The 25,424-nt window shown below is 38.9% G+C and overlaps 1 protein-coding gene and 1 long non-coding RNA gene across 4 annotated transcripts; both read left to right on the top strand.

Annotated features, from left to right (window-relative positions):
* The first annotated feature begins 6,321 nt into the window (after positions 1-6,321).
* On the top strand, positions 6,322-9,418 carry LOC148738075 (uncharacterized). Its single transcript, XR_015996932.1, has 2 exons — positions 6,322-6,685; positions 7,397-9,418. It is a non-coding gene; the product is annotated as an uncharacterized LOC148738075 (long non-coding RNA).
* A 2,556-nt stretch (positions 9,419-11,974) lies between these two features.
* On the top strand, positions 11,975-24,002 carry LOC148738074 (uncharacterized). 3 transcript variants are annotated; one of them, XM_088749904.1, is made up of 10 exons: positions 11,975-13,736; positions 13,816-13,872; positions 14,428-14,491; positions 14,945-15,179; positions 15,483-15,829; positions 16,317-16,552; positions 17,271-17,551; positions 18,576-18,723; positions 18,841-20,095; positions 21,226-24,002. In XM_088749904.1, the coding sequence occupies exons 1-9, from the start codon at positions 12,126-12,128 to the stop codon at positions 20,083-20,085; spliced, it is 4,224 nt and encodes a 1,407-aa protein (XP_088606030.1). In that variant the 5' UTR covers positions 11,975-12,125; the 3' UTR covers positions 20,086-20,095; positions 21,226-24,002. The 3 variants fall into 3 exon arrangements, with proteins under 3 accessions (XP_088606030.1, XP_088606029.1, XP_088606031.1); XM_088749903.1 differs by having other exon boundaries at positions 18,576-18,729; XM_088749905.1 differs by lacking the exon at positions 13,816-13,872 and having other exon boundaries at positions 18,576-18,729.
* Positions 24,003-25,424: the final 1,422 nt, after the last annotated feature.

The raw sequence follows: 25,424 nt of genomic DNA, 5'->3' as shown, positions 1-25,424 counted from the left end.
CCACATTTGCACTCTAAACTGTGCAGTCTGAGTTAAAGTCTTGGCTGGGTCATTTCACCATTGAGCAAGACAGCAATCTCTCATAGTGCCTGTAATATATTCATACGTCATCATACCCATGATGCTTCGTGAATAAACGAGAGAGAACACACCTTGTAGTTGGTGTGGTTTTCTTAGTGTGATTATCCTAAAATACAACAGTGCCTCTCTCTCCACCCAGTGAATAAAATCAATAAGTACGAGGGACGATCATTTCCACGTAGCAGAGGACACTACCGAGTCTTAGTACTACCAAGAAAGTAATTTATGCTAAGGATCCTTGCCACATGTGCCAGCTTGATGGGTCTATTTGCAAGAACAGAGGCTCAATAATAACAGATTTTTTTGGTGATTTCTTAACCCTTTTAAACTCCTAAGATCTGATCATGAATTCTCCCCTCCAGCTGCTACACATTTCCTTATAAATTGGTTACAAGAATTTGGTGTCCAATCAAGGTAATAAATTCTAACTGATAAGTTTGAGTATTCTCACTACGTGTTTGCTGGATCATGCATGGATATTATAGGGAGAAGTTACAGGTTAATCACTTGTGGGAGTTAAAGGGTCAACTGTTGATTGAAGAGAAAACCTACCAAAGTATGAGAGACCAAAAGCCTAAAAAACCAGAAGAATGAAATGAAAACAAAGTACATGTACTGAGCACAATATAACAATTAATTTCTCTTGTCAGTGTCTTTCCAAAAAAATTAATACTTTGAAAGTATGATTTTCAGCTGGGTAACTTGGGAAGCTGCATGTACAGTTTTGTATAGAATACAACCACAAAACATAATATCTCAAAAAATTGAGCAGAGGGTATCAAGCCAAGAGAACAAGATCCAAGAAGTCTTTTCAGCCCCATGCAGCTGATGGACAGGGCCATACATTTGAGCATAGTTAATCGATTAACTATGATTTGAGGAAGACTTCACCACCCCTTTCTTCATTCATTAGAGTAGTTGATAGCATGGACTCCTGAAAAGATAGCAACACAAATTTTGCTTACTGACTAGAGATGCCCGATTCAAATAATTTTTTTCTATTACCTTACATTGCTCTTACAGTGCACATACAAACAAACAAGTGACTAGTGACTGGTATATTTGTGATACAGAATCTACCTTCCCATTCCATTAAAGAAGCTTCCGGCAGACACCTGTGCTTGGACAACAAAGTTCAGTACTGAAAACTGTGAAAAGGTCAGCCACTAAGTGACAGAAGATGTAATTTCAAGTACTGGGTATATTTACAATAAATGTATTCATGACCTGTAGGCCATGGAGAAATGTGAGTAGCCTAGCTTAAGTAATCATGTTAATAATCTTAGAGTACATAACTTATGTCCCACCAACCCCAGAATTCCTCAATAAACACTTAGTCTAGTAAATATTTGTGACAAACTAAGGTCATTAAAACTGTAAATAATCATGTATAAAGCTATTTAAAGAAAGGATGTCAAAAGAAAGTGCAAAAAGGCATACAACAAACCCTAAATGTGATGTGAGTAGTTTTCAGGTAACAGTTCCTTGACTTCACGTTTTCAAGGAAATCTAAGAAAATGCTATTGAAAGGATGAAGCATTTATGGGTTTAATGAATTCAATTAAATAGTTTATTTTACTTGCTGAAATTCATGGATTACCAGAGACTCAGATTACTTTTCAAGATTTTCCCATGCACTTTCATCCTTTGCTATCAACAAACTCCACAGAAACAGCTGTATACTGGCTAACACTTGCTGCTATCATATGTCTTATTTTGAGACAAAAGGAAGTCTAGCTGACCTGAAAAGACTGAGTGGTAATTTTTGTAATTTATATTGGCACTGTTTTTATGACGATTATCATCTTCAATTTACGTGATTAACATAACCTGCATTCTTTATGACCACAAGGAACATAGTAGCTGGTTATCATGTGCTAAGAGTAAACACCCTCCTTGTCATGATTACAAGTGTGCTAGCATGACCTCCATAGGGACGGAACTAAAAATGATGGCCAGGAAACTTATATTTAAATGGAATATGGGCAGTGATCCAAAAAAAAAGTAAATGAATTTACCTTTGGTTGTCTAATTTTGCCAACATCTACCAAAAAGAGAGTCCATGCATTGAGCAAACTAGATCTCTGGCAGGAAAAATTTATTTTCATGAACAGGGAATCTTCCATATGCCAACCCATTCAGTAACATGGCTCAAGTGAGCATAGGGTCCAGAGACAATATACTTCTCTAAAAATTTCCATGTAAATTTCTCAGAAGTGTTGTTTGAAAATATCAAATAAGTCATCAATGTAATTTAAAAATTTTTGATGGTAATTGAACTAAGTGGAGTGCACTTGGGTCTGAAATGATACAAGTTATTTCCCAATCAAACAAGCCCACAGCAGAAGTTTGATTTGAAATCGCAAGTATGATTCCGGACCAAAATTGCATAACATGAGGTTCAGTAATATTTAATATTCATTGTGAAAGTGCGAAATTCAGTCCTTCAAATACAGGATGTTTTAGTCAGTACAATTATTTTATGATTCAGTGCTGAGCTGGTTTGTAAAAAGGTGCAAAAGTTGTCTTTTACTTCCCTTTACATGTCAAGTAATTTGATTCATTACTTTGAACAAGCCTTGAAATTTGGATTGATTTTTGTGTTTTAATTTAAGGTTTGTCATTTGCTTGGAAAAAGATGTGATTTAGAATAACAAATGGTGTAATTTGTGGATAAATTACACCAAAGAGGGCCAATCAGATTCAAAGATTGTCCATGGTTTAATAAATGGTTTTAAACATCAATACGTTTTATAATGTAATGTGTTCCATTGCACAATTACTTTATTTTACCTTATATACAATAAATCCAATCATGTTACTTAAAACTGCAGTTTCAGCCAATGGAAAAGAATATAAACAAAAGATGAGATTAAAGGCTGATAGTTTCGAAAGAAACTGTTTGGGGCTGCGTCGGTGGGAGTAACGAGATAACTTGGATACGTCAACAAAGTTGAAATGGTAAATTGGCCACCGTAATGATTATAAAAGCTGACGTTTCGAGCGTTAGCCCTTCGTCGGAGCGAATAGAGGAATTGTGGGTTGTGTGTGCTTTTAATGGCAGAAAATGGAGCTACGTTATTGGTGGGAGCATGGCAACGAGAAAAACCTGAATAAATTAGTGGAATGAAAAGCGTTCGTTGATCCCTGTGGGATTTAGAGTGCCGGTTTGAAAGATGAGCTTTTGTTCAAGATTTTTACGGCTTTCCGCGCCACCTAAGTGCAAGGAAAGACCGCAGATTGCCATATATTGCTTAGAATGGTTAGGTAAATTAAAATGTCTAGCGACTGGTTTCGATGTGTCCTTGTCATTTCTTTCCACGTCTCGAAGGTGTTCTCGGAATCGGTCACCTAGTCTTCTGCCTGTTTCCCCGATGTATATCTTTTTGTAATAACTGCAAGTTATGCAATAGATTACATTGGCGGAGGTGCACGTGAAGTGATCGGTGATTTTAATGGATCGTTTAGGTCCAGATATTTTATCAGTGTTGTGAATGAAAGGACACGTTTTGCATCGTGCACGAGCGCATATAAAAGTGCCTGGTTGGTCATTAGTCTGAAAAGAACTTCTGACCAAAAAATTGCCTATGTTTTTGTCGCGTTTGAATGAAATGAGCGGAGGCTGCGAAAAGATAGTGCTTGTCTCTGGATCGTTTTGAAGTAATTTAAAGTTTTTAAGAATGATGGATTTAACTGAGTGGTTTTGAGGGTGAAACGTGAGAGTGAATGAAATGCGGTCGGAATCTTCCTTATGCGACGTTTGTAGTGCTGAAAGTCGATCAATGAGTTGAGCGCGGTGGTAACCCGCTTGAACGACGGAAACAGGATAACCACGTTTGTCGAAGAACTGGCACATTGACTCTGATTTGTGGTGGAAATCAGAGTCATCACTACATAAACGACGAAGTCTTAGAAACTGAGAAAAAGGAATGGAATTCTTAACGTGAGATGGAAAAGGAATGGAATTGGAAAGGAATGGAAAGGAAAAAGGAAACGAATGGAAAAGGAATGGAATGGAAAAGGAATGGAAAAGGATGGAAAAGGAATGAAAAAAGGAATGGTATTCTTAACGTAAAAGATGAGATTGACAGATTAACTTGATATTAAATTCTTAATGCTTTCCAACCTCACATCAATGTTCTTGGTTATTCTCCTTACTGTTTCCCAGCTGTTTCCTAAGGAGTTGACAAGGAGAATTTGTTTAACAATCAACAGCTTCTTCAGTTGGTGATAATTTCCGTTATTCTCATGACCTTACTGCGTGATTCAGGGCTGATATTGTAAGGAGAAATTAGATGCTGGTCACTGCAGTGTCATGGGGTTAAAGAAAATGTTTTGGTTACAACTGAAATTCTTTAGCCACGTTATTAAGGAAAATTTGTTCATTTTGAATCTTTTAAAGACCATTTAATGTTACACGGTGATAAACTGCTGTTGTGTTTTAAAATATAATTGAGATACCGTAACGGCCGCCCTTGCTGTGTTTAGATGTAACGTCACGCATTTTGAGTTTCCCGGCACAATTAGAAAACATTTCAAACTCAAAGCTTTCGCGTTACTTACTCACATGGCAGTCTCAATTACAACTACCAAATATTGAAAAGGAAGAAAATAACAGCCAAATTTGATTTGGAGTGGAATTTGAGTGTGAACTAGACGACCTCGTCGAGAACTCAGACAACGATAACAAAGGGGATTTTCGTATTACATTACTGGAATAAATCCTCTGCAAGACATTCGTTACATCAAAATGTTTACAAAAACTGCATGTCTCAAGTCAAACTTCGCCCAGACGATCGGTTGCTATAAAATTATTCGAATGTAATTTTCTCTGAGACGTTCTTAGCGTATACAGTGAAAGTACTTACACATTGGCAATGGCATTCGATTTTTTCCCAATACAGAAAAGGAGAGAAAAAGTTTACTAACCAGCAAAACTTTACAAAGCACGATGAGCGACAATTTCAACTTGTCAACCAATCTTTTTCCGGCAGCCATTACTCGAGCAGGTTCACGCCACTTTCAAAAGCGATCAACCATACTGACATTCATTTTCAGCCAAAATAAACTCCTTTTCCTAAAGTTCTTTCCTTAAGGATTCGTGCGGTATTTTTCTTTCAAATTTAATTTACGAGGATTCACAGCTAAAATAATTTCATTTACACGGCTTTTGCCGGTTACCACAAATTTCAACTTGACTTTGATTTTCATAACGTGAATTTTGATTGGTTTGTGTGTCGTCAGTTGCGCGGTTGTCCAGCGCACGTACTAAGAAAATTTGTATCAATCAAGCCAGAAAATAACATTTTCCCTCATTACTCATGTTATTTGACAGAAAGTTTTTTTTTATGAATTAAACAGGTAACTCAGTTTTCTGTATTTGCATAGCGTCATCTAAACACTCGGGAGGCTGAGGGAATTCTTAAAACTTATGCAAACCCACGGCTGCGCCTTGAGTTTGAATCACTTTAATGAATTCTTCCAACCCCACTAGCATTTAGATGAGGGTGCGCAAACATGGAAAATTTTCTGTGTTGCGAGGCACTTTTTAACCATGCAGTGTCCATCATACGTCGAAAAGTAACTGACGAGATGAATTTGTTGCCATTATTACAAAAGCAGTCTTTCAATAATTTGCAAGATGTCTTCGTGAAGTATCTTTTTCATCTCTAGGATAATCAGCTAATTGATTCGGACTTTATTGCTGGCCATAATACAAATCACGCGAGATTGCTTCAACCGCCGCTAAACTAGAATGACGTCCAGCGAGACATTCCATGACGAGCTTTGCTCAAGAAAAAAATTCTCAGCAGGCATCGTAAACTGATGCCGAGGTTTGGGGAAGAAGGCGTTGGGTGGATGTCATCACATTAATTACACCACAATGTAATTATACAGATTAGCGTCCCCGAATCCACGAGAGATACGCGATTGCGTGCGAGTTAACGCGGGGTCATCTGTTGGCGATGAAAATCAAAATCATGAAATGAAATGAAGTTTGTTGTGCGCGTAATGGTCATAAAATACTGCGTTTTCTCTGTTTCTGCCTGTTTCCTTATAACGACATTTTTAATCACGTAGCCTTTCAAAGATCCTTCCTTTTCACAGAAGAGGCAATACCGGCGAGGCGCCGTATTCGAAAAGCCTCTCTTTCGATTATTTAGGTATGATTCTTTCGCTTGGTTTGCCATAAAACAGTAACAAAAGATCTCGCAATTTTCATGTGCCGTACGACCTGAATAACAACCGTATCGAATTTCCAGTATTGCGTCACTTGGTGGATCGATCAGTGTTCACGCTTTGCGATCGTAGTACACGATGTTATTGTTTTGGTACAAAACCTGTGCCGGTCGCACGACTTGGCCTCGTATCCTGGTTAAATTCTTACCAATATTATAATATTAAACCTCGACGAGATTTTTCATGTCGAAATGTCGAAAAGCATCATGTTTTCGATTTCGAAACCATTCGAAATGAAGTCATAGAGGCAGTCGGATTTTCGACGTGCGGCTTTCCACCGGCTAACTTAACCACGCAGAGTCTTTGCAGGATTACAAGTGCCACACTTGACCCTTGCAAGCATTGGTATCTTCTTTTGAAAGAGGTATGTGACGTTCCTTTGCGTAAATATTTCATATGCGATGTATTTAAGATATTTCCCGACGAAATCCAAAGTGTGGCGACACGGGAACTTCAGCCGGCCAACTCATCGTTCGAAGTAGTGGGGTTAGCCAGGATTCCCGACCTCGTTCACGTTGTGTTCACGTTCCGTCTAATAGCTGGTCTATCTTCTTCGTAATAAACAATCCCCGACGAATTTATTAAATCTGCGGGATTTATGACTATCGTAAATCTGGTGAACTCCGCCACGCTAGACTTTGAGCCCGAAGGCGCGAAAAATTTATCTTTTGGCGCCAAACTCAGTCACGACTCCGAAGAGCTCGCTTCCTAACTTACCGAAAGATCAGCTAGAGTAAATTCCCTTGGAGTGGAACTGAAGAGGCTTCGAACACAGATTTCTCATCTCGAAACAGCATGGAGTCAATTTTACAGACCCTTTTTTCCACCTCAATGTTCGTACCTTGTCGTGGTGAGGTGGCTTGAGTGCCTCAATGACCAATTGCAATACAATACCTTTAAAGAATTCAGCCTCAGTTGGTGGGCTGTATTTTCTGCAAGGTAGAGGCCAGACTAACACGGACTTTGTCATTGTAGTTATTGTTATGATTATTATAATTATCATTATTATTAATGATTTTGTTATTGTTATCATTATCTTTATGATTTTGATTGAATCATTTTCAAAATGAAATAGGCTGCTCAATGAGGATGGCATGCTCAGGCAAGTAGATTTTCATTTATTTACCCCCCCTCCCCCCAAGTAGAAATTCAAGTGTTTCTGATAGTTTTCTCTTCAATAGATTGTTAGAATGCAGAAGATTTTCTAAGACACATTGTTCAGAGGGCTTGTCTTAAGTAGTTGTTTTCTGATTCAAAACCACCTGCCTAGTTCTGTTTCTCTTGGGTAGTTAGTCCATGGACTGTTGTTATCTGATGGTAGAACTAACAGGTGGATCTGTTTCTCTTGGGTAGTCAGTCCATTATGGGCTGTTGTTATCTGATGGCAGAACCACCAATCTGTTCTGTTTCTCTTGGGTAGTCAGTGTATGGACTGTTGTTATCTGATGGCAGAACCAGTCCCTATTTTTTTCAGCTCTATGCTGTCAGTCTTTTATGGACAGTTATTTTTATCTGATGGCAGTTTTAGCTTGCTCTTTTTGTTTTGAAAAATGTGTTGCTTATGCTGTTTGTCACGTATCATCTGTTATTGGTCGGAGGCACTTTGGTCAATCAATGCTATCATTGTCTTCATTATTATTATAATTGTTAATTCAGCTGCTACTCTTCTCTCTTTGCCACAGGGCCCACTACAGACAGCACTAGCTTAATGAAGTCCCAAAACCTTTCACAATGAGCCAACTCAAGAATTGCAGTCCTGAACAGTTTTTGGGGTTTTCCTGGCTTTTCTTGAGATTATTTTGTCTCAGTTTCAATTACTTGGATACTCATTCAGCTAGACTAACAATAACACCATTTTGTTCTTAGATAAACATTGAAATAATCATAATAGTAATATAAATGATAATAATAATGATTTGTTATTGTTATCATTATCATTATCTTTATGATTGTGATCATCATTTTCAAATTAAAATAGGCTGCTCAGTGAGGATGGCATGCTGAGGCAAGTAGATTTTCATTTAATTCCTCCCCCCTCCCCCCAAATAGAAATTCAAGTGTTTCTGATAGTTTGTCTCTTCAATAGATTGTTAGAATGCAGAAGATTTTCTAAGACACATTGTACAGAGGTCTTAAATAGTTGTTTTCTGATTCAAAACCACCTGCCTAGTTCTGTTTCTCTTGGGTAGTTAGTCCATGGACTGTTGTTATCTGATGGCAGAACTAACAGGTGGATCTGTTTCTCTTGGGTAGTCAGTCCATTATGGGCTGTTGTTATCTGATGGCAGAACCACCGATTTGTTCTGTTTCTCTTGGGTGGTCAGTCTATGGACTGTTGTTATCTGATGGCAGAACCAGTCCCTATTTTTTTTTTCAGCTCTATGCTGTCAGTCTTTTATGGACAGTTATTTTTATCTGATGGCAGTTTTAGCTTGCTCTTTTTGTTTTGAAAAGTGTGTTGCTTATCCTGTTTGTCACGTATCATCTGTTATTAGTCATAGGGTGACTTTGGTCAATCAATGCTATCATTGTCCTCAGTATTATTATTATTAATTCAGCTGCTACTCTTCTCTCTTTGACACAGGGCCCACTACAGACAGCACTTGCTTAATGAAGTCCCAAAACCTTTCACAATGAGCCACCTCAAGAATTGCAGTCCTGAACAGTTTTTGGGGTTTTTCTGTCTTTTCTTAATTTGTTTTTGCCCCAGTTTCAGTCACTTGGATACTCATTCAGCTAGACTAACAATAACACTATTTTGTTCATAGATAAACATTGAAATAATCATAATAGTAATATGAATGATAATAATAATGATTAGATTAATGGAAATAATCATAGGAATTATAACCATCAGGATAATGAACATTATTTCTCTAACCAATGTAAATATTTTTACTATTATTATTATTATTATTATCGTTATTATTGTTATCATTGTTATTATTATTATTATCATTATTATCATTATTATTGTTATCAATGTTATTATTATTTCCATCATGAATTATTAGAGATGCTTGGAAAAAAATGATCTATAGTTTCCTCCAACTCATTATTCTTTCAGTTAAGTGAATTAAGACTTTGTGAACAGTTACTGCTTTATTCTGTCATTCCTGATGACCATAGAAATGGTGAAAGTCCACAGATATTATCCCTCTAAGAGTTTCTCCAGGTATTTTTTTTTTCCTCTGAATTTGGTTACAACAGAATGAAGGGCATCAGAGTATAGTGCGCCCAGCTAGACATGAATTGCATTAATATTACAGGGTCATTTTGCTGTCTTCAGGGTTTAATCTTAGCCTTCTACAGACAAGTTTGTTCCTCTAAATGCAAAACACATTTTACAAACTTATAAAAACTGCCAAGAAACAGCTGCTAAATTTATGGAAACATGACGAACAAGTCAACTAGACTGTGTACTACACATCATTGAAATCAAAGTATCACTTTAGGAACATAAAATCGCAAGGTCAGTTTCCCATTTTTAGTGCCTGAGAAAAGATCAGGCCACCAGATTACTTCAAACTCCCTGGTTGCTCGTCCATCTCAATTGCTAACAACCATTTTAGTTTACTGGGTGAGAATCGTGCTTGATTTCTTGCCCCATGCTCTTTAATTGGCCGCCTGTAAAGCTTGTTGAGAGTTTAACAGCTGCTACTTGCAGCAACCTCCATATTCCCCCGATAGCTTTTCTTAACTCTAATGGTACAGAACTTTGATGACTCAGACCAGAAATAACATCATTCACTCTACCATCCCTGTAATAAAAAACTTTGGATTTTTCTCTCCATACAGGGGGCCGCAAATGTATTTTTACCCTCGCACGTTTATAAAAGCATTCGGCATGCCTGCTAACAAAGCTTGGATGTATGTTTCAGGAACTTAGTATCTTTCAACTCGACACCATTTGCCTGAAACCAAAATAACAATTACGAAAGTTAAGAGATTATTTACTTCTGGAGTGAAATGTACTAAATGATTTGCCCTTTCAAACATAAACCTGAGTTATCAGGTTTTGTCAATCACAAAATTACACGCCGGGTTATTAGTATTCCTTGGGGACCTTCCCATATTATCATAAATATCTAAGACAAGCAGGTCATTTAGCTAGGTAATCTATGTTTAAAACCGCGCTGTACAGCACTTAGAATTATTTTCCTCACTCATTTTTCTCACACTGCAACTTCGCGTACAACACAATTATTACTACGCAGTCATATCTGGTGTCCAATTGGGAGAAGAGCTTATTATTTTTGTTTTAGAGGTGAATTGCGATTTCTTCCCCTATTTCGTCGAAGAAAAGCTCGAACAAATAGTGAAAGTAATGAGTAAGTCACTATGAACAACTAGTGCAAAGTGACAGCACTATCGAGCCAAACTGAGAACTGTTCTTTAATGATTTTTAACATGAACCACCAATTCTTACTATTTTTAATTTCTGCGTTTTAATAGACTTTGACATGTTCTTGAGAAGATATTAAATCGGTTAGCGCTGTTGTTCCCTTCTAAATTATTTTGGTGGAAGCGCCTCAGAAGACACTGATTTAACTAAAACCATGTTGGGCGACGTTACATTTTGACTGCACAACCCGCAATTAAATTTAATTTTAACAGCTATTCGAGTGTGTGAAGAACGGAAAAGAGCAAAATTACATACCATCGGCCTTTCGATGCACGGACGAATTAAAACTTTTTACAATTCCACTTATCCATTGCTTGTAACTGATAGACCTTGTCCTTATTCTTGCGGGAGGCCGTACGATCTGTTGTCCATTGTAGAACTTGGCAAACTTAGCGCACTCTGCCTCGAGCGCAACAATGTGATCTTTCGATTCTCTATCTCACTAGCGCAGTTGTTGTGTTGGACATGGACGAATAATACATCGCAGCGTGTCTTGTAGATAGCTAGAGATGCCATGTTTAGGATAAGCGCTGAATATGGACGAGCGTTAAAGCCGCCACTGAAATAGCACAATCGACCGTTTTTCATTGTAAAGATCAGGTCTCACACAGCTGTCAGAATTAAAGAGAGGAAGAACGTCGATCTCGCTCACCTAAGTAGCGAAGTACACCACGAGCGGCGACGATGATCAAACACCTGGAAGATCACCGTGGTGTCCCTCTACTCTTTGGTATCATAACCGAGAGCGAGCCCTTTCGACTTGTCACTAAGTTTTACGGTTTATAAAACAAAGGCCCCGCTCTACACAAAGCCTTAAAGAATGAAACAGTAGAAAAGCTTACTTAGCTTGGAATTATAAAAATTTCCTTTCTTAAAAATCGAAGATTTTCATGGTTTCCGCAACTTCGTATTTTTCCAAATTTCCTCTTTTACATGTTATGCTGTTTTGCATTTTCTTCAGCGTATAATTTAGTTCAGCGTCGATCATTTATCATCCTTAGAAGAAAATATTCTGATCTTTACGTTTAAATATAAAATTGTTTTGGCTTACATTGTGCGCATAAAAGGAGCGTTAAATTAAACATGAGTTGATTCCACGCGAGGGCTTTACCTGGAAAAATGCCTGCACACGAGAGACACCGAGATTACCGCGTGTCCCTTTCTGGAAAACATTCGTGTTATGACAAGAAAGGTCAGCTTAAGGGTTTTGGGTTACCCAAACTATGCAATTTTGACGCCGAAAAGTGCCAAAAAGTAATTACAGAAACTTCATCCGCAACACCTTGAACGTGCTGTGGGCGCGAACTGAGATCTTCTCTTACAGTTAATAATTGCCAGGCGGAACTCAGATCCGGCTTAGCCTAATTTGCATAAATTTTTTTGGTGGGCAAAGCTCGTCATGTCAGCTACAACAGAAATTTCTCCTCGTTTCAACGACCTTCTTCGAGAAGTCTCCGACCTCCTGAGCCCCGAAGAACTAAGACATGCTGTTTCGTCCATAAAAGCTAATTTTAGGGGCAAGTTTGAGAACCAAAGGGATCAGGATTTGTACTCGTGCCTCCAATTATTCGCTAATCAGGGTTTAGTATCCGAAGATAATCTGACCTTGTTGGAGGGGTTTCTAAGCCCGAGAACGTCCAAGAAAGTGTCATTAGAGGAAAAGATTCAACAATTTAAAGAAATTCGTCAACAGGAGGTCAGTCTTGGAGAGAGAGAACCGAGTTTGACCGGCAGAGAACATGACCTAGAGAAAGTTATGGCAATGTTGGTGACAGGAAGTTCGAGTGTCGTCAATTTGTACGGAATTGGTGGAGTAGGCAAGACAAAATTGGCTATGGAAACTCTTTCGAAGTGGCCAGGGAGAAAATTCAAGGCCGATTTAAGAGAAGTAACTGAGATGAAAGACGTTCATTTTCACGTTCTGAACGCTTTAGTTTTGGAATCGGACAAATCGATCATTAGCCTCGAAGCAAATCCAGTCATTGAATTAATACAGCAATTGATGCGATCAAAGCCCCAGTGTGACATGTTGCTACTCCTTGACAACATCGATAACTTTGCAGGAGGAGACGATGAAGCTTCCACCTCCAATAATGCCAATCTTGTGTCGTTTCTGCAGCGACTTCTGGGCCCAAAGGATTATCCAGTGAAATCGAAATTGAAGATTTTGTTGACATCGAGATCCACCTTTCATCACGTAAAGTTGGACAACGTTGACAATTACGAAGTCAAGGCTTTAGAAAGGGTCTCGTCAAGTGCTTTATTCCAAACTCAGGGGATTGGTAAAGTTCGAGAATGGCAACTGGAGGAACTGCTGCAGATGTGCCAAGGGAATCCCCTCATCATTAAGGGAATGGCAGCAATCTTGAGGCAACAAATAGCCGATGACACCAAGATTCTGGAAACAATTGAGCAGCAACAAGGGGCCGAACCCCCAGAGGCCGAAGTACCACCAACAGAGAAGGAGAGTCGAGAGAGAGAAGTGTTTGTCTCCAACAAGGAAGGCATTGATAAAGAGCAGGAAAAATGTTTGAGAAAAATGTTTTTCTTCTTGCCGAGTCAACAATTAAAAGATTGTGCTATTTCATTGTCAATTTTCTGTCGCTCTTTCTCTGTCGAAGCAGCTGCCAAAATACTTGAAGTGGACATTTCAGAGGCTGTTATACAACTGGAGGGTCTAAGAAATAGTCAATTGCTAGCGGTGGACCCTGACGCGGAAGAACTCACCTACGACATCCATCCGTTAGTGCGAACATTTCTGAGAAGCATCGGTAGCAACCAAAAAATGTTCCTCAAAGTTTACGAGCAGGCAAAAGGCAGGTTTTATGAACATTTCATGTCCAAAATGACAGAGATTTCTGGGCTTTTGGACAAAGACTGCATCAAGGCCTTGGAAAGATGCGATCTTGACAAACCAAATTTTAAACTTGCTTTGGACATTTCCTTCAAGTCGGATTATCTTCATATTCCAAACGAGGAGAAGAAACAGAAATACGAGAGTTTGTTGAAGGTATGACGAGGCTTTTAATTTTGTGTAACTTTTATTCATCGTGATTAGTCACCATCAGTTATTTTAAACCGTCTTCCAGCAAAGCCTTCATATTCCAAACGAGGAGAAGAAACAGAAATACGAGAGTTTGTTGAAGGTATGACGAGGCTTTTAATTTTGTGTAACTTTTATTCATCGTGATTAGTCACCATCAGTTATTTTAAACCGTCTTCCAGCAAAGCCTTTTATTGAAAACCCAGGTTTCCAGACTGTGTTGGACTAGAACTCCTGCAATCTCCTACAGCATTTGTAATGATTGTTTTTCTTTCCAAGAAAATCTTAACTCTAGAATGTTGTTTTCCCCCACAGTTTCACAATTTTTTTGATGGCGCATTTCATGAACTTAATTATCCGAACTCCTCTCTAAGAAAAGTAGGCAAGCATTGAATTACAACTAGTTAACTTATTTCGTTTTTGTACAAGTTTTACCATTAAGTACATCTTAACCTAAACGTACATATATGCTAACGTTTTACATAATGGATGTACAAAAAAATACAACAATGATTAAGTTTGACAAGACAATAAGGAGAATAAAACTGACGAACAAAACAAAACAAATGGAAAACATGTTGACTTATGAATAACTGTTCGACTTTGATGGAACCAATTTGACACTCACCTGCATTTTCTTTCTTTCATGATAATTTAGAAAGCCAGGCAGAGTGAAAGTTTATTAGAAGCTGTGCAAAGTTTCTCCTCGATTCATTCTACAGGTATTTAGCGTTTTAATCATAAACCTGGCAGTAGTTTATCTATCGGGGATTGTCTTTCAATGTAGAAGCAGTCGTTATTGATAACTGTCCCTATTCACATGTTTGATGTCTGCATTATCTAATACTCTGCTCATCTCTCTCTTATTCCTCTGTGAAAACTAAGAGGATTGCTCAGAATAAACTTCCAATTCATCTTGTATTGACTCAGGGAAGAAAAGTTTTGTCGATAATCGTACTCTAAAATTATGTTTCAAAACTTAGGAGAGAACCCTTTTGCGGAGTTCGGCTGACGACATAAATGATATTAAGTTAGAATTATTTCAAGATTAAGGGAATGTATGAAACTATCATTCTCAAATGATATCTTCCTCTCAGGTTTTATTATCATTATTACTTTCTTGTCTTTGCATACAATGTGAAGGGAATTTTAATATCATTTAATTTTGTATCCAGCTGAACAATTTTCTAGTGATGATAATGCTGATGATGATCTCAACAACGACGATGACTATGAGGATGATTTTGCTGCCGACAGTGAGGGTGAAAATACCAGTTTTAGTGAAGATGGAAGAGAAGAGTTTCCTGAGGTTACTACTGACCAGTCACGGAAAGTTTCTCTTCAAGAGCAAGGGGTGGAAGAGCATGAGAGGGAGGAGGAACTAGATCCAGACACAATTAAGATACACGAGTGAGTAGAACTTAGCCTAACTGATGCTTTACACTTTAAAAAACGTTACATTATAAGCAAAGTTGGCTCAGCTCTAAGCGATTGCCTAATAATTGTTGACATTGTGATTTAGATATTTTTCTGAGCTCTATTCTTTATCATCATCGGTGTCGCGGTATGAGTGGTTTTATTTTCCCTAAGCCCTGGCCTGGTCATCGCCTGTAAACTTCAGTAAGCCATCAATGATCTCTCCGCCTGGTGCACAAGATGAATTGACTCATTGTTTAATTTTTATGTGCAACTTAAAGGTCATATTCTTTTTAGAGGAACAGTCACTCCCGAAGGCGTCCACTGGAATCTTCTGCAAGATGGTGTGCGTCTGGCATTCCCTTGTAATGCTGTATCTGAGCCCACCCTTTTAGTCGTCCATAGATGGAAACCTGCGATCCGATCGCCACCACTACAAGAACACGACATAGTTGTCAGTGAAGTGATTGAATTTTCGAAAGGGGGTCAGGAAACTTTCGAATTTAAAGCGGACGTGAACTTGACCCTCACTTACAATGCTCCTGATCTGCTTGGTTACGAATTGGTGGTGTTCAAGCTTCTAAACAACGACAGTATTGAATGGGAAGAGATTGCTGTTATAGACAACTTCCATGTTAATTCAGGTTAGGAGAAGGCTTTTTTATTATTGATCTTGGTAGATACGCGACGAAGGCACACTGGACGATGGGCGAGTTTTTTTCTCTGATTTATTTACTTTTTTACTGTAAAGCATTCTCCTGGGTTTCTGAACTAGTTAACACGTGCATAGAATTATCGAGGGATGGATTAAGAAGCTTAAAACGAACGTCTTAGATAGAGCAGGACCTCAATATAAAACATAGTTGGCTGAGGAAGGGTATCTCTCTTTTCCTTTCGGTTTCTTGGAATGTCAACTGTCAATCATTTTTAATGGAATCTATCATCTCATGCAAAAGCAATTTACCAAGCATGTTCAGAGTTAATACTTTGAAGCTAATGTCACTTTGTAAAGTTTCATTCATCCAAACAAAAACAATAATATCTGTTAGATTTTATGCCGCCAATACCTTGTATTGCGTTGTGAAGTAACAAGTATGACATATTTCCTTTTCTCTGCTATACTCGCAACAGATGTAGAAGAAGGAAATTTGTCGGCTGAAGACACTCCTTGTGTGCCTTCTCCAATTGTTCAAGTCGAGATAAGAGTGTGCTCTACATACGCAGTGGTCTGTCGTCTCAAGACTTCGCCCGTTTACACTGTAACATCTTACGGTGGTACCTTCAGATTCCCTGACTATCCAAATGTAACTCTTACCATTCCGAAGGGAGCGGTCACATCAAAAGCTAGGATTCGCCTACAGATGAAGGTAAGCACTTTTCTGGACACTTTGATGTAAGCTTTTACACCGGAGGGAAGAAATTAGTGAATTTTCAGTCAAAATAAAATACGTTGAGTGAATAGAATTCAAAAGGGAGGACGTGCCATCCACTCGTCCAGACAATCACTTGGCTCAGCAGGTAAAAGTTGCAATATTGAGGTATGGTCACCCTTTCTTTAATTCCCAGCTGAAATGGATGGAAGGGCCCGGAATTAGTCAATATCACACAATGAACGACTGGTCCTTCTGAGGAAAGTTCATTTTGTTTTTTGGTGATTTTAATGTCTCCCAAGGAAGCTCCGATTAGAGGGAAACAAAATGAACTTTCTCTCGGTGGGACCAATCGATCATCAGTGATTTTTTATGTCGCTCAACTCGGACTTAATAGGACGCAATGCGAAAACTAATGGAAAAAGTATTGATAAATAATTATTACATGCAAGCGCTTAAGAGTGCAGAACGCTAAAAAGCAAAATATGTCACGCCACCTTCAATAACGTTCCGATCGCGTGCAAGGGCGGACGCGGGTAACAGTGCTTTCTTACCTTCCGACGGCACTATTTCACGCTCAAATACTTTTGACAGAATACAGTTTCATTTTTGAATGTCTTGTGACCCCGGAGTAACCAATGAGAGTATGGGCTGTTGGGGAAAACATTCCAGTTAAGTAGAAAGTTTCAGATTTTCACTGTTATCTAACCTCAAGGTTCACGAAGTTCAAAGTGAAGATAGTCTACTCGAACCTACGTTGAGAATCATCTGCTCCGAAGCCATCGAGTTCTCAAAACCAGGTACCATACAGCTACCAGTCTCTTTGAGAGAACACTATGAAGACATTCCTGCTGCATCAGAATGCCGGGTTGGAATAATGTTCCTAAAGTCTGACGACGAGAGAGAAGAATGGATTGAGACTGCTTCCGATTTGATGAAACCGATACCTTTTGACGGGAGGATAGTTAAATGTCAAGTTGAGCGCTTGAACTCTGGGTATGGAAATCAGTTTTTAATTATGAACGTTAAGTTGTAAAATTTTTTCTATTTCAGACCTACACTGACTCTTGAAAGCCCCCTAGAGGGTGGGGTGGGGAGTGATCACTAAAGAATATGTATATCAATATGTCAGATTCTCGGATCACTTCTTACAGAAAATACCGCACGTCCTGCACGAAGCGAAAAAGTTCGACAAACGTATGCTGTTGTTCCGACAAACAAGATATATTTCGTTTGTTGAACTTTGTCGCCAGGGCACCATTGCCACGAAATCCTTCGAATGCGAGCGCAGATTTTCTTCCTTTTACAACTTACCAGACCGGAACTTGTCAATACAATATACCGGTCACTTTGCAAGGTACGATAAATACTGTAAGTAACCTTTTTTTTAAAACCTCATGCGTCAGATTGCTTCACTGCAAATGAAAACAATACAAAGGCGTGTGGGCTGGAATGAATCACATGATAGACAAAAGAGTGGAAATTTAATTTCCATTACGTCAATGAAAAGTTCCAGTTCTGGTTTTATTAGCGATTGTTTCTCAACCGAAGAGTAACAGATAACCATTTTACCATAGGAGAAATGTCAGGAATTATTTGTCGGTATTTGTAGTGGGTTGCCCATTTTGCAACAAAGGTGCATTCACACTTCCCTTACTGCATCTGATTGGCTTCAGAGCTTCAGGTGGCTTGTACTAAACCGGAAAAGACAGCTGCTGACGATATAAAACTTTTCACATAACTTATTTTTTCTTGTAAGTGACCTCAACACCACTCTTTATCTTTGCGGTTTGAATTTAGTAGAGGTCTCGTGACATCCGCTTAATGTGTCAACAGATTAGCCGGGCCAACTGTCACTAATGAACAAAATTGGTTAACATCCCTTTTCAAGGCTGCCGAACTCAAAGGTCTCGGTTCTGCTTTTGTTTGTGTGTGTGTTTTGTCAGTATGGTACAGGTATGTTTTTCGTTTGTCTTGTTTGTTTGTTTGTTTTTGTTACATTTTGATTCCTTTGTTTCAGGTATACTTGTTTTCGAATGAGTTTAAAAAGAGAATCCATAGATGGGGACACAACCAGAGGGAGTTTTTCTGGAAGCCTTGCCATAGATGGTGACGACCATCTAGGTGCTTTGCAAGTTCCCTTATCCCCACTGAAAGCAGGAATAGAGGTAAAGGTAACCTATGAAGCATGAAACCTTTTCGTACCTATTTCATTCCTGTCACAGATTATTATGTCTGTTCTTGACTTGTTTTTCTTTTAACGTCTACTTGCGATTATATTTCAGGGTCGTTCTGAATGTGGCTCAAGTATTACCTTCCAAGGGGTACCTAAGAAAGAAGTTCCTCTTTTTGTCTCGAACAGCTTGAAAGTCACCCTTTTAGTTGATGAGTGGACCTCATGCGCTGGAGGTTTGTCAACGTTCAGCAGAAAACTGGCAATTTACTTGGCAAAACAACCTGGATTAGAAATCACTTTATGGGTCCCAGAGAAAACTCTTAGTGCTGAGCATATAGAGGACGCCCGGAGTTACAACATTGCCGTGTCTGAAGCAAAGAAACGACCGGGTTATGATCGTCTGGATTGGCTGAGCTTTCCACCAGCAGACCTTCACTCGGATGTTGTCATTGGAAATGGTCAAATACTTGGTCGTCAAGCTCAATTTTTCACAGATCGTCCACGCAGCTCTTCGTGGATTCAAGTCACGCATACGGTTCCAGAACAACTTTGCAACTTCAAAAGTTACCCAGGCGCCGTTTTGAAAGGCGACGAAAAACAAGAAACTGAACTTGAACTCTGCAAATTGGCCGATTTGGTCGTCACAGTTGGACCCAAACTATTTGATGAGTACTATTCGCGCCTTCGCTCTCAAAAAGACAAGGATATTTTTAGGTTCACACCTGGACTTTTTGAGGAATTCGAGGATTTGATTCAGTATCCTAATGAGAGCCCTAACTTCAAAGTATTGTTGTGCGGCCGTGGTGATCCTGAGGACTTTGAGTTAAAAGGCTACCACCTAGCTGCTAAGGCATTTGCATGTGAGGAGTTGAGCAAATCACGTTGTCTCCTCCTGTCTGTCGGAGCCACGGATGGAAATCAAGACGAAGTAGCAGCAAAGCTTCTGAATTGTGGTATTTCTAAAAAGCAGTTGGTCGTGAGGAAATTTGCAAGAAGCAGGGACAAAATGAGGGACTTACTCTGTGAAGTTGATTTGGTCATTATGCCATCGCGGACCGAGGGATTTGGGCTCATAGCTCTTGAAGCTCTATCTGCTGCTCTTCCCATTCTGGTCGGTAGTAATTCAGGGTTTGCTCAATCGATAAGGGACTTGCCATTCGGTGAATCATGTATTGTTGATTCAGATGATCCTGAAATGTGGGCGAAGGCAATTAAATCAGTTCAAGCAAATCATGGAGAATGTCTGAGTAACATTCATGAACTACGCGAATCGTACAGAGAAAAATACGACTGGAAGGAACAGTGCAAGATTCTTACGGAGAAGATGAGGACTATGGTTCACGAATCAAGTTAACCGATACACAGTGAGTACCTTAACTATTGTTTTTTTTGTGTGTGTGTTCTGGCTCCACGAGAAGTGCAGTGTGTTGCTGGTTACTTGCATACTGGAAGCGTAAGTTTGTATGTTCGATAGATGTTAACTACTTGGCCTGTTTTTGGAGCAGCAATGCGCACATTCTTTTGAGCCTCTCGGGTAACTCAGTACTAGGCTAGTTTCCTTAAATAACTCAGTTTGCTAACATGAACATTAACGCTCGAGGAATTTTTTTTGTATTCAATGCGGAGTCACCTTTTTTCGTTTTCTTCTGTTTGTTTGCTCTTCTTGTGTGTGTGCGCATCGTCTTCCTCACACGTGAAAAATGTGATAAGTGCCATCTGACTGGCTTTCGGGTTCTTCGACCGGCTTGTGAATGAAATGTCTTTGTGCACCTTTTCAGTGCCTAAATCTCAGTGAATTTAGGTAGATGATAAGAGTAAATATTGAAAGGTTAGCTAAAGACCGGACATTTTGTTTGCCAACCCTGACGCAGCATGAAGAAATGATTTTAATCACACTCATTGGAGCTGAGTTAATTAACGCAAGCTAAGACTCAGACTAAGACTCTGGCACCATTAAAGTCGGTTTACACCTTTAAATTCGAGATTAGCTTTCATATAAAATATCTTTAACAAGCCAGATCAAACTTGCTCTTACACACAACGAGAAACTGACTGCAGGAACCAATCCTCCCTATTCGTTACGGTAATTTTAAAAGATAAGGAGTGCCTATTTCTGCTCATCGACGTTGTCATGCACACCCCTAAGAATTTCTAGAAATGTCATGTGTTCCTTATCACAAAAAAAAGGAGCTTCGAGCGGATTCAGTTTGTGGTGTATTAGGGCTCGATGTACTACTACTATAGAGTAACGCGTTCACAGGTCAAGTGCTCTACATAACTGCTTTATTAGAAAAACGATAATTTTTTAAAATGTACAATGAGAAATTTGTGGATAATCACGTGACTGCGGTCAAGGGTGTGCTAACCCATAGAATAACGATTATGTAATAGCTAAGGCATTTATCCAAGAGGAACAAACACTACAAGATTATTTAGTTTAATCTGGACGGCATTACTTTTAATCTAACATTTTTGCTTTGCTTTGATTTCCCAGTGTAAATTGCAACGCTGGACTTTGAAAGATCTCTTCTCTTGAAGTGGCCGTCAGCGGAATAGTTTCGTTTAAACCTCGTTTCTCCAGCGCGATGGAAATTTAAAAAACATTTGTTGAATGACTGATTCTTTTCGATCAACCAGATGGGAGCATTTATAGAATCACTTTCCAAAGTAAAGACAAATGATAGAGGTCAAACAAAAGAAGGAAAACTGTCCAATTTGTTATGTCCGCCATGTTGGATTTTTAACGCTATGTGAATCTATATTTTGTTTCATTGAGAACTGGAAATGTCCTTCTCTTGGTCAGTATAATGTCCGCATATTCGCTTATTTCTTATTTTCTTCCCTCTGATATCGAAACAGATGCATGAACTTGTCTTCGGCATATTTTTTCCATATTTGAAGCGTTTGTGCGAGTCATTCGAGCCATTTTGATCTGAGCGGTGTGAGGCGTAATAATCAGCGATAAAAGTGGAAAGGAGACAACCTATCTCTGTTAGCAGCTAAGTGAGACAGGGAAGGGGCGTTGACCCAGTTTGTAAGCACGATGGATTCCGGATTAAAATACTAAGATATTTCGCGCGATCGCGTCATTAATATCTCGGTCAGGTAGAGGAACAATACTCTTAAGTCTCTATATGCAAAGTGATCCTCGCAAATGAGTGTTTTGTGCTTGTATCTTGTATCTCTCAGCGACGTTGAGTTTCCACCCTTAATCGGTTAAACGTGTGAGAGTCGTGAAGAGAGAAAAACCTACTCCTGGGGTGGAGCGTAGAAAGAAACTTTCCACTTAAGAGCAAATGTTACCAAACATCAAACATTTTTGGAATTTCGTGGTAACAGCTCACAAATCAATTTGGCCCATAATCTCATGTTACGTAGACCATAGTGGAAAACAAAACACTGCATAGTTAATTTTGGTATATATCGATTGGTTTTCGAGAAAATCGATAGTCACTGAATTTTGTGAAAACGCCGCTTTTTGCAATGGGAAATTTAGGACGATTTACGACGCCTCGCATTAAAAAAAAAATAAAACACTCTAGGGCAATAAGATCAACCATATATTGTAGAACGATGTCAAAAAATACGGTGAAAACAATTTTTAGCAATTTTCGACGAGTTACGTTTATAATCTAGCTTCATTTGATCGACTATTTCTATCGAGAAAACTTATCTATAATTAACCTATAATTCAAGTTTGTGGTATTGCTTATAATTTGTTGGAAACCAAGCGTTTCACATTCAAAGAGTTGTTCTTTTCGAGCCCCTAAGGATTTTTTGGGAAAACGATTCAGAGCGAAGGAATCAATTTTTAAAGTCGGATAAATTGCGCTGTCATTTCAACTTGACCCACGAGTGACATAACACTGCAACTACATTACCCTTGACGGAAGTTAACCAGAAACCATTAAGCCTGTATATTAACGAATGGAATCTTACCTATTTGTCTTCAAATCAATGATGAAAGAAACAGTATTCCTGAAGGTCTCGTATGATTCGTGAACTGATCGTGTAAAATCATTTCCCACGACTTAGCGATGGTATTGTTTGTTTTGCATGGTTCGGACGTCTTGTTATGCGTATTCACTCCCTCCATTTTCCTCAAAAACGGTCTTAGCGTGCCTTTGGTTAAAACATTAGTTTTGAACTGAACGGCGAAACAAAAGCGGAACCAAGAGACTAAGTCAAAAACATATTTTATCAAGTGGGTGTTGTGAAATATCGCTTCAAGTGTAGTCTAAAACTACAGAATTGGAATATGGAACGACTAGCGGATCTAAGCGCTTTTTTATAAGAAATCAACGTAGAAGAAAGAAAAGACAAACAGAACCCTGTTTAAAAACCAAATGAAGACAAAAAGAATGACAAATGTAGATAGCTGTAGAAAAATCATTACCTGGGGAAACAGAAAAAGTTTCGCGGCGTTGCCCCGGAGAAACCGTGTGAAATGATAAAAACGTCATCGCCATCATTTTTACTGTGGGTTTAAGTCGATGAATGAACAAGTAAACGCGTACATCGCTGGATGTAAATTGGCGACTTCTGCTTGGATAAAGTTTTCGCTTCTTCAGTATGTAAGCCGTATGATAAACATCATATCCTTCGTATATGTGCACGATCCTTCGCAGTAAAGCACTATTTAAGCAATAATGAAAATCAGACCTGAAAAAACTTCAGGCCTGTACGGGATTCGAACCACTGACCTCTGCGATACTAGTGCAGCGCTCTACCAATTGAGCTAACAAGCCAACTGGGAGCAGGCCATCAAATTAATTCGACATAAACCCGTAGATGATAAATCAAACAACAAACATATGTAATACATATATATGAACATATATATTGGCTTGTTAGCTCAATTGGTAGAGCGCTGCACTAGTATCGCAGAGGTCAGTGGTTCGAATCCCGTACAGGCCTGAATTTTTTTCAGGTCTGATTTTCACTATTGCTTAAATAGTGCTTTACTGCGAAGGATCGTGCACATATACGTTTCATAACCGCAGTTCATATATATGTATTACATATGTTTGTTGTTATCATAACCTTCGGTCGTTACAGGAAACTCCGCCTAAAAATAGGGTTAGCCGCATTGACCTCGCTATCACTCAGCCAAAATGGCAAGGCCTCAGTTTAAGATTTTCTCTAACCAAAACAGTGAAGGCGCTCTGATCGGCTGCTTAAACTCAGAATTTTCATTGCTATGTATTCGCCTCCGAAAATATTGCGCACGAAAAGATTGTTATCATTGTAGGAATAAATGATTTAAAATCATTTCTTTGTGTTTTATATTATGTCACAGTTTTAGTATATAATAACTATTCACCTCAGTGTCGGTGACTAGTGGTGGATATTTGCCTCGCTGATCACGGTGTATTAAATAGCCACCCCAACTCCGCTTTGGTGAATAGTTGTTAATTATCTTACATTTAGCAGCGCCCATGGGGGGCAGTGGGTTTGAATTATTACATACATACTGATATTTACACTGTGAAGCACTATCGTTCGTGTCTCTGATTGGACGAACGATGTAATTTCTCAACATCTTGGGAATAAAAAAAATCATTCGAGCGCACATTCCATGGTATAATCCCTATGTGAATATCGTGTTCTGATCCCGCGCAAGAAAAAAAAAATTGACGTGGAACAGACTTAGAGAAATTCCTTATTTAAGAGGAGTGGAGGGGTCGACATCAAGTTTTGAAACTAAACCCTTTTAAATTGTAGCGGCACAGCGGTGACAAGAATTTTGAAAGAGAGAGAAAGCTCCATTGTCAAAGCTCGTGCTAAGGACCCTCGCTACATGTGCCAGCCTGACTGACACTTGTGACGGCATGATACCTTAATTATTACACGACTCGGGCAGTCAGAGGGCCAATAAAATCAACCAATCAAAATGCTCTATTTCCGGTCAATATTCTCTCAGTATTGGACCGGGCACTGTCCTGAATGGTCCCGCATGATACCGCACTTGTGTCCCTTTGAACTTCAGTCGTATAATAAATCTCTTATTAACCAAGCTTGCTCGGGACCGTACTGGAAGAATATCGGCCCTCGGTCTTTTTTGTACGGACCGAGCTCCGCTCGGTCCGTACTGTCAAGACCTCGGGCCGATATTCTCCCAGTACGGCCTTCGCGCTTGGTTAATAAGATATATATATATATATATATATATATATATATATATATATATATATATATATATATATATATATATATATTACTTGCAATTTCTTGACTGTTGATTGAAAAGAAAACCAACCACAGCATGAGAGACTAAAATTCCTGGGGGGTGAAATGGAAACAAAATACGTGTATTGAGTGCGATATAACGTTGAATTTCTCTGTTAAGTACACTTTTGTATAGAACAACCACACAACTTGATATCTCAAAAAATTGAGCAAAGGGTACCAAACCAAGTGAACTAGCTTCATCTTTCGCACAGGGCGGAGTCTTTTCAGCCTAGGTTGATGGACAAGGGCATACATTTGAGGAGGACCCTCACAATCTTTTCTTCATTTGTCAAAGCATTTGACAGCAATTAGACTCTTGGAAAGATAGCAACACATTTTTTCTTAGATGCACGTTTCAAGATATTTTCCTTGTATTACGTACCTTAAATTTTTCTTACAGCGCACATACACATACATACAGGCTGCCATCCTAAGCACGTTTTCAAGGCTATTCCTTTTGGA

Source organism: Stylophora pistillata, chromosome 2, assembly GCF_964205215.1.
Source record: "Stylophora pistillata chromosome 2, jaStyPist1.2, whole genome shotgun sequence".
In the NCBI taxonomy this organism is placed as follows: Eukaryota; Metazoa; Cnidaria; class Anthozoa; order Scleractinia; family Pocilloporidae; genus Stylophora; species Stylophora pistillata.
This window is presented reverse-complemented; position numbering and strand designations above follow the sequence as displayed.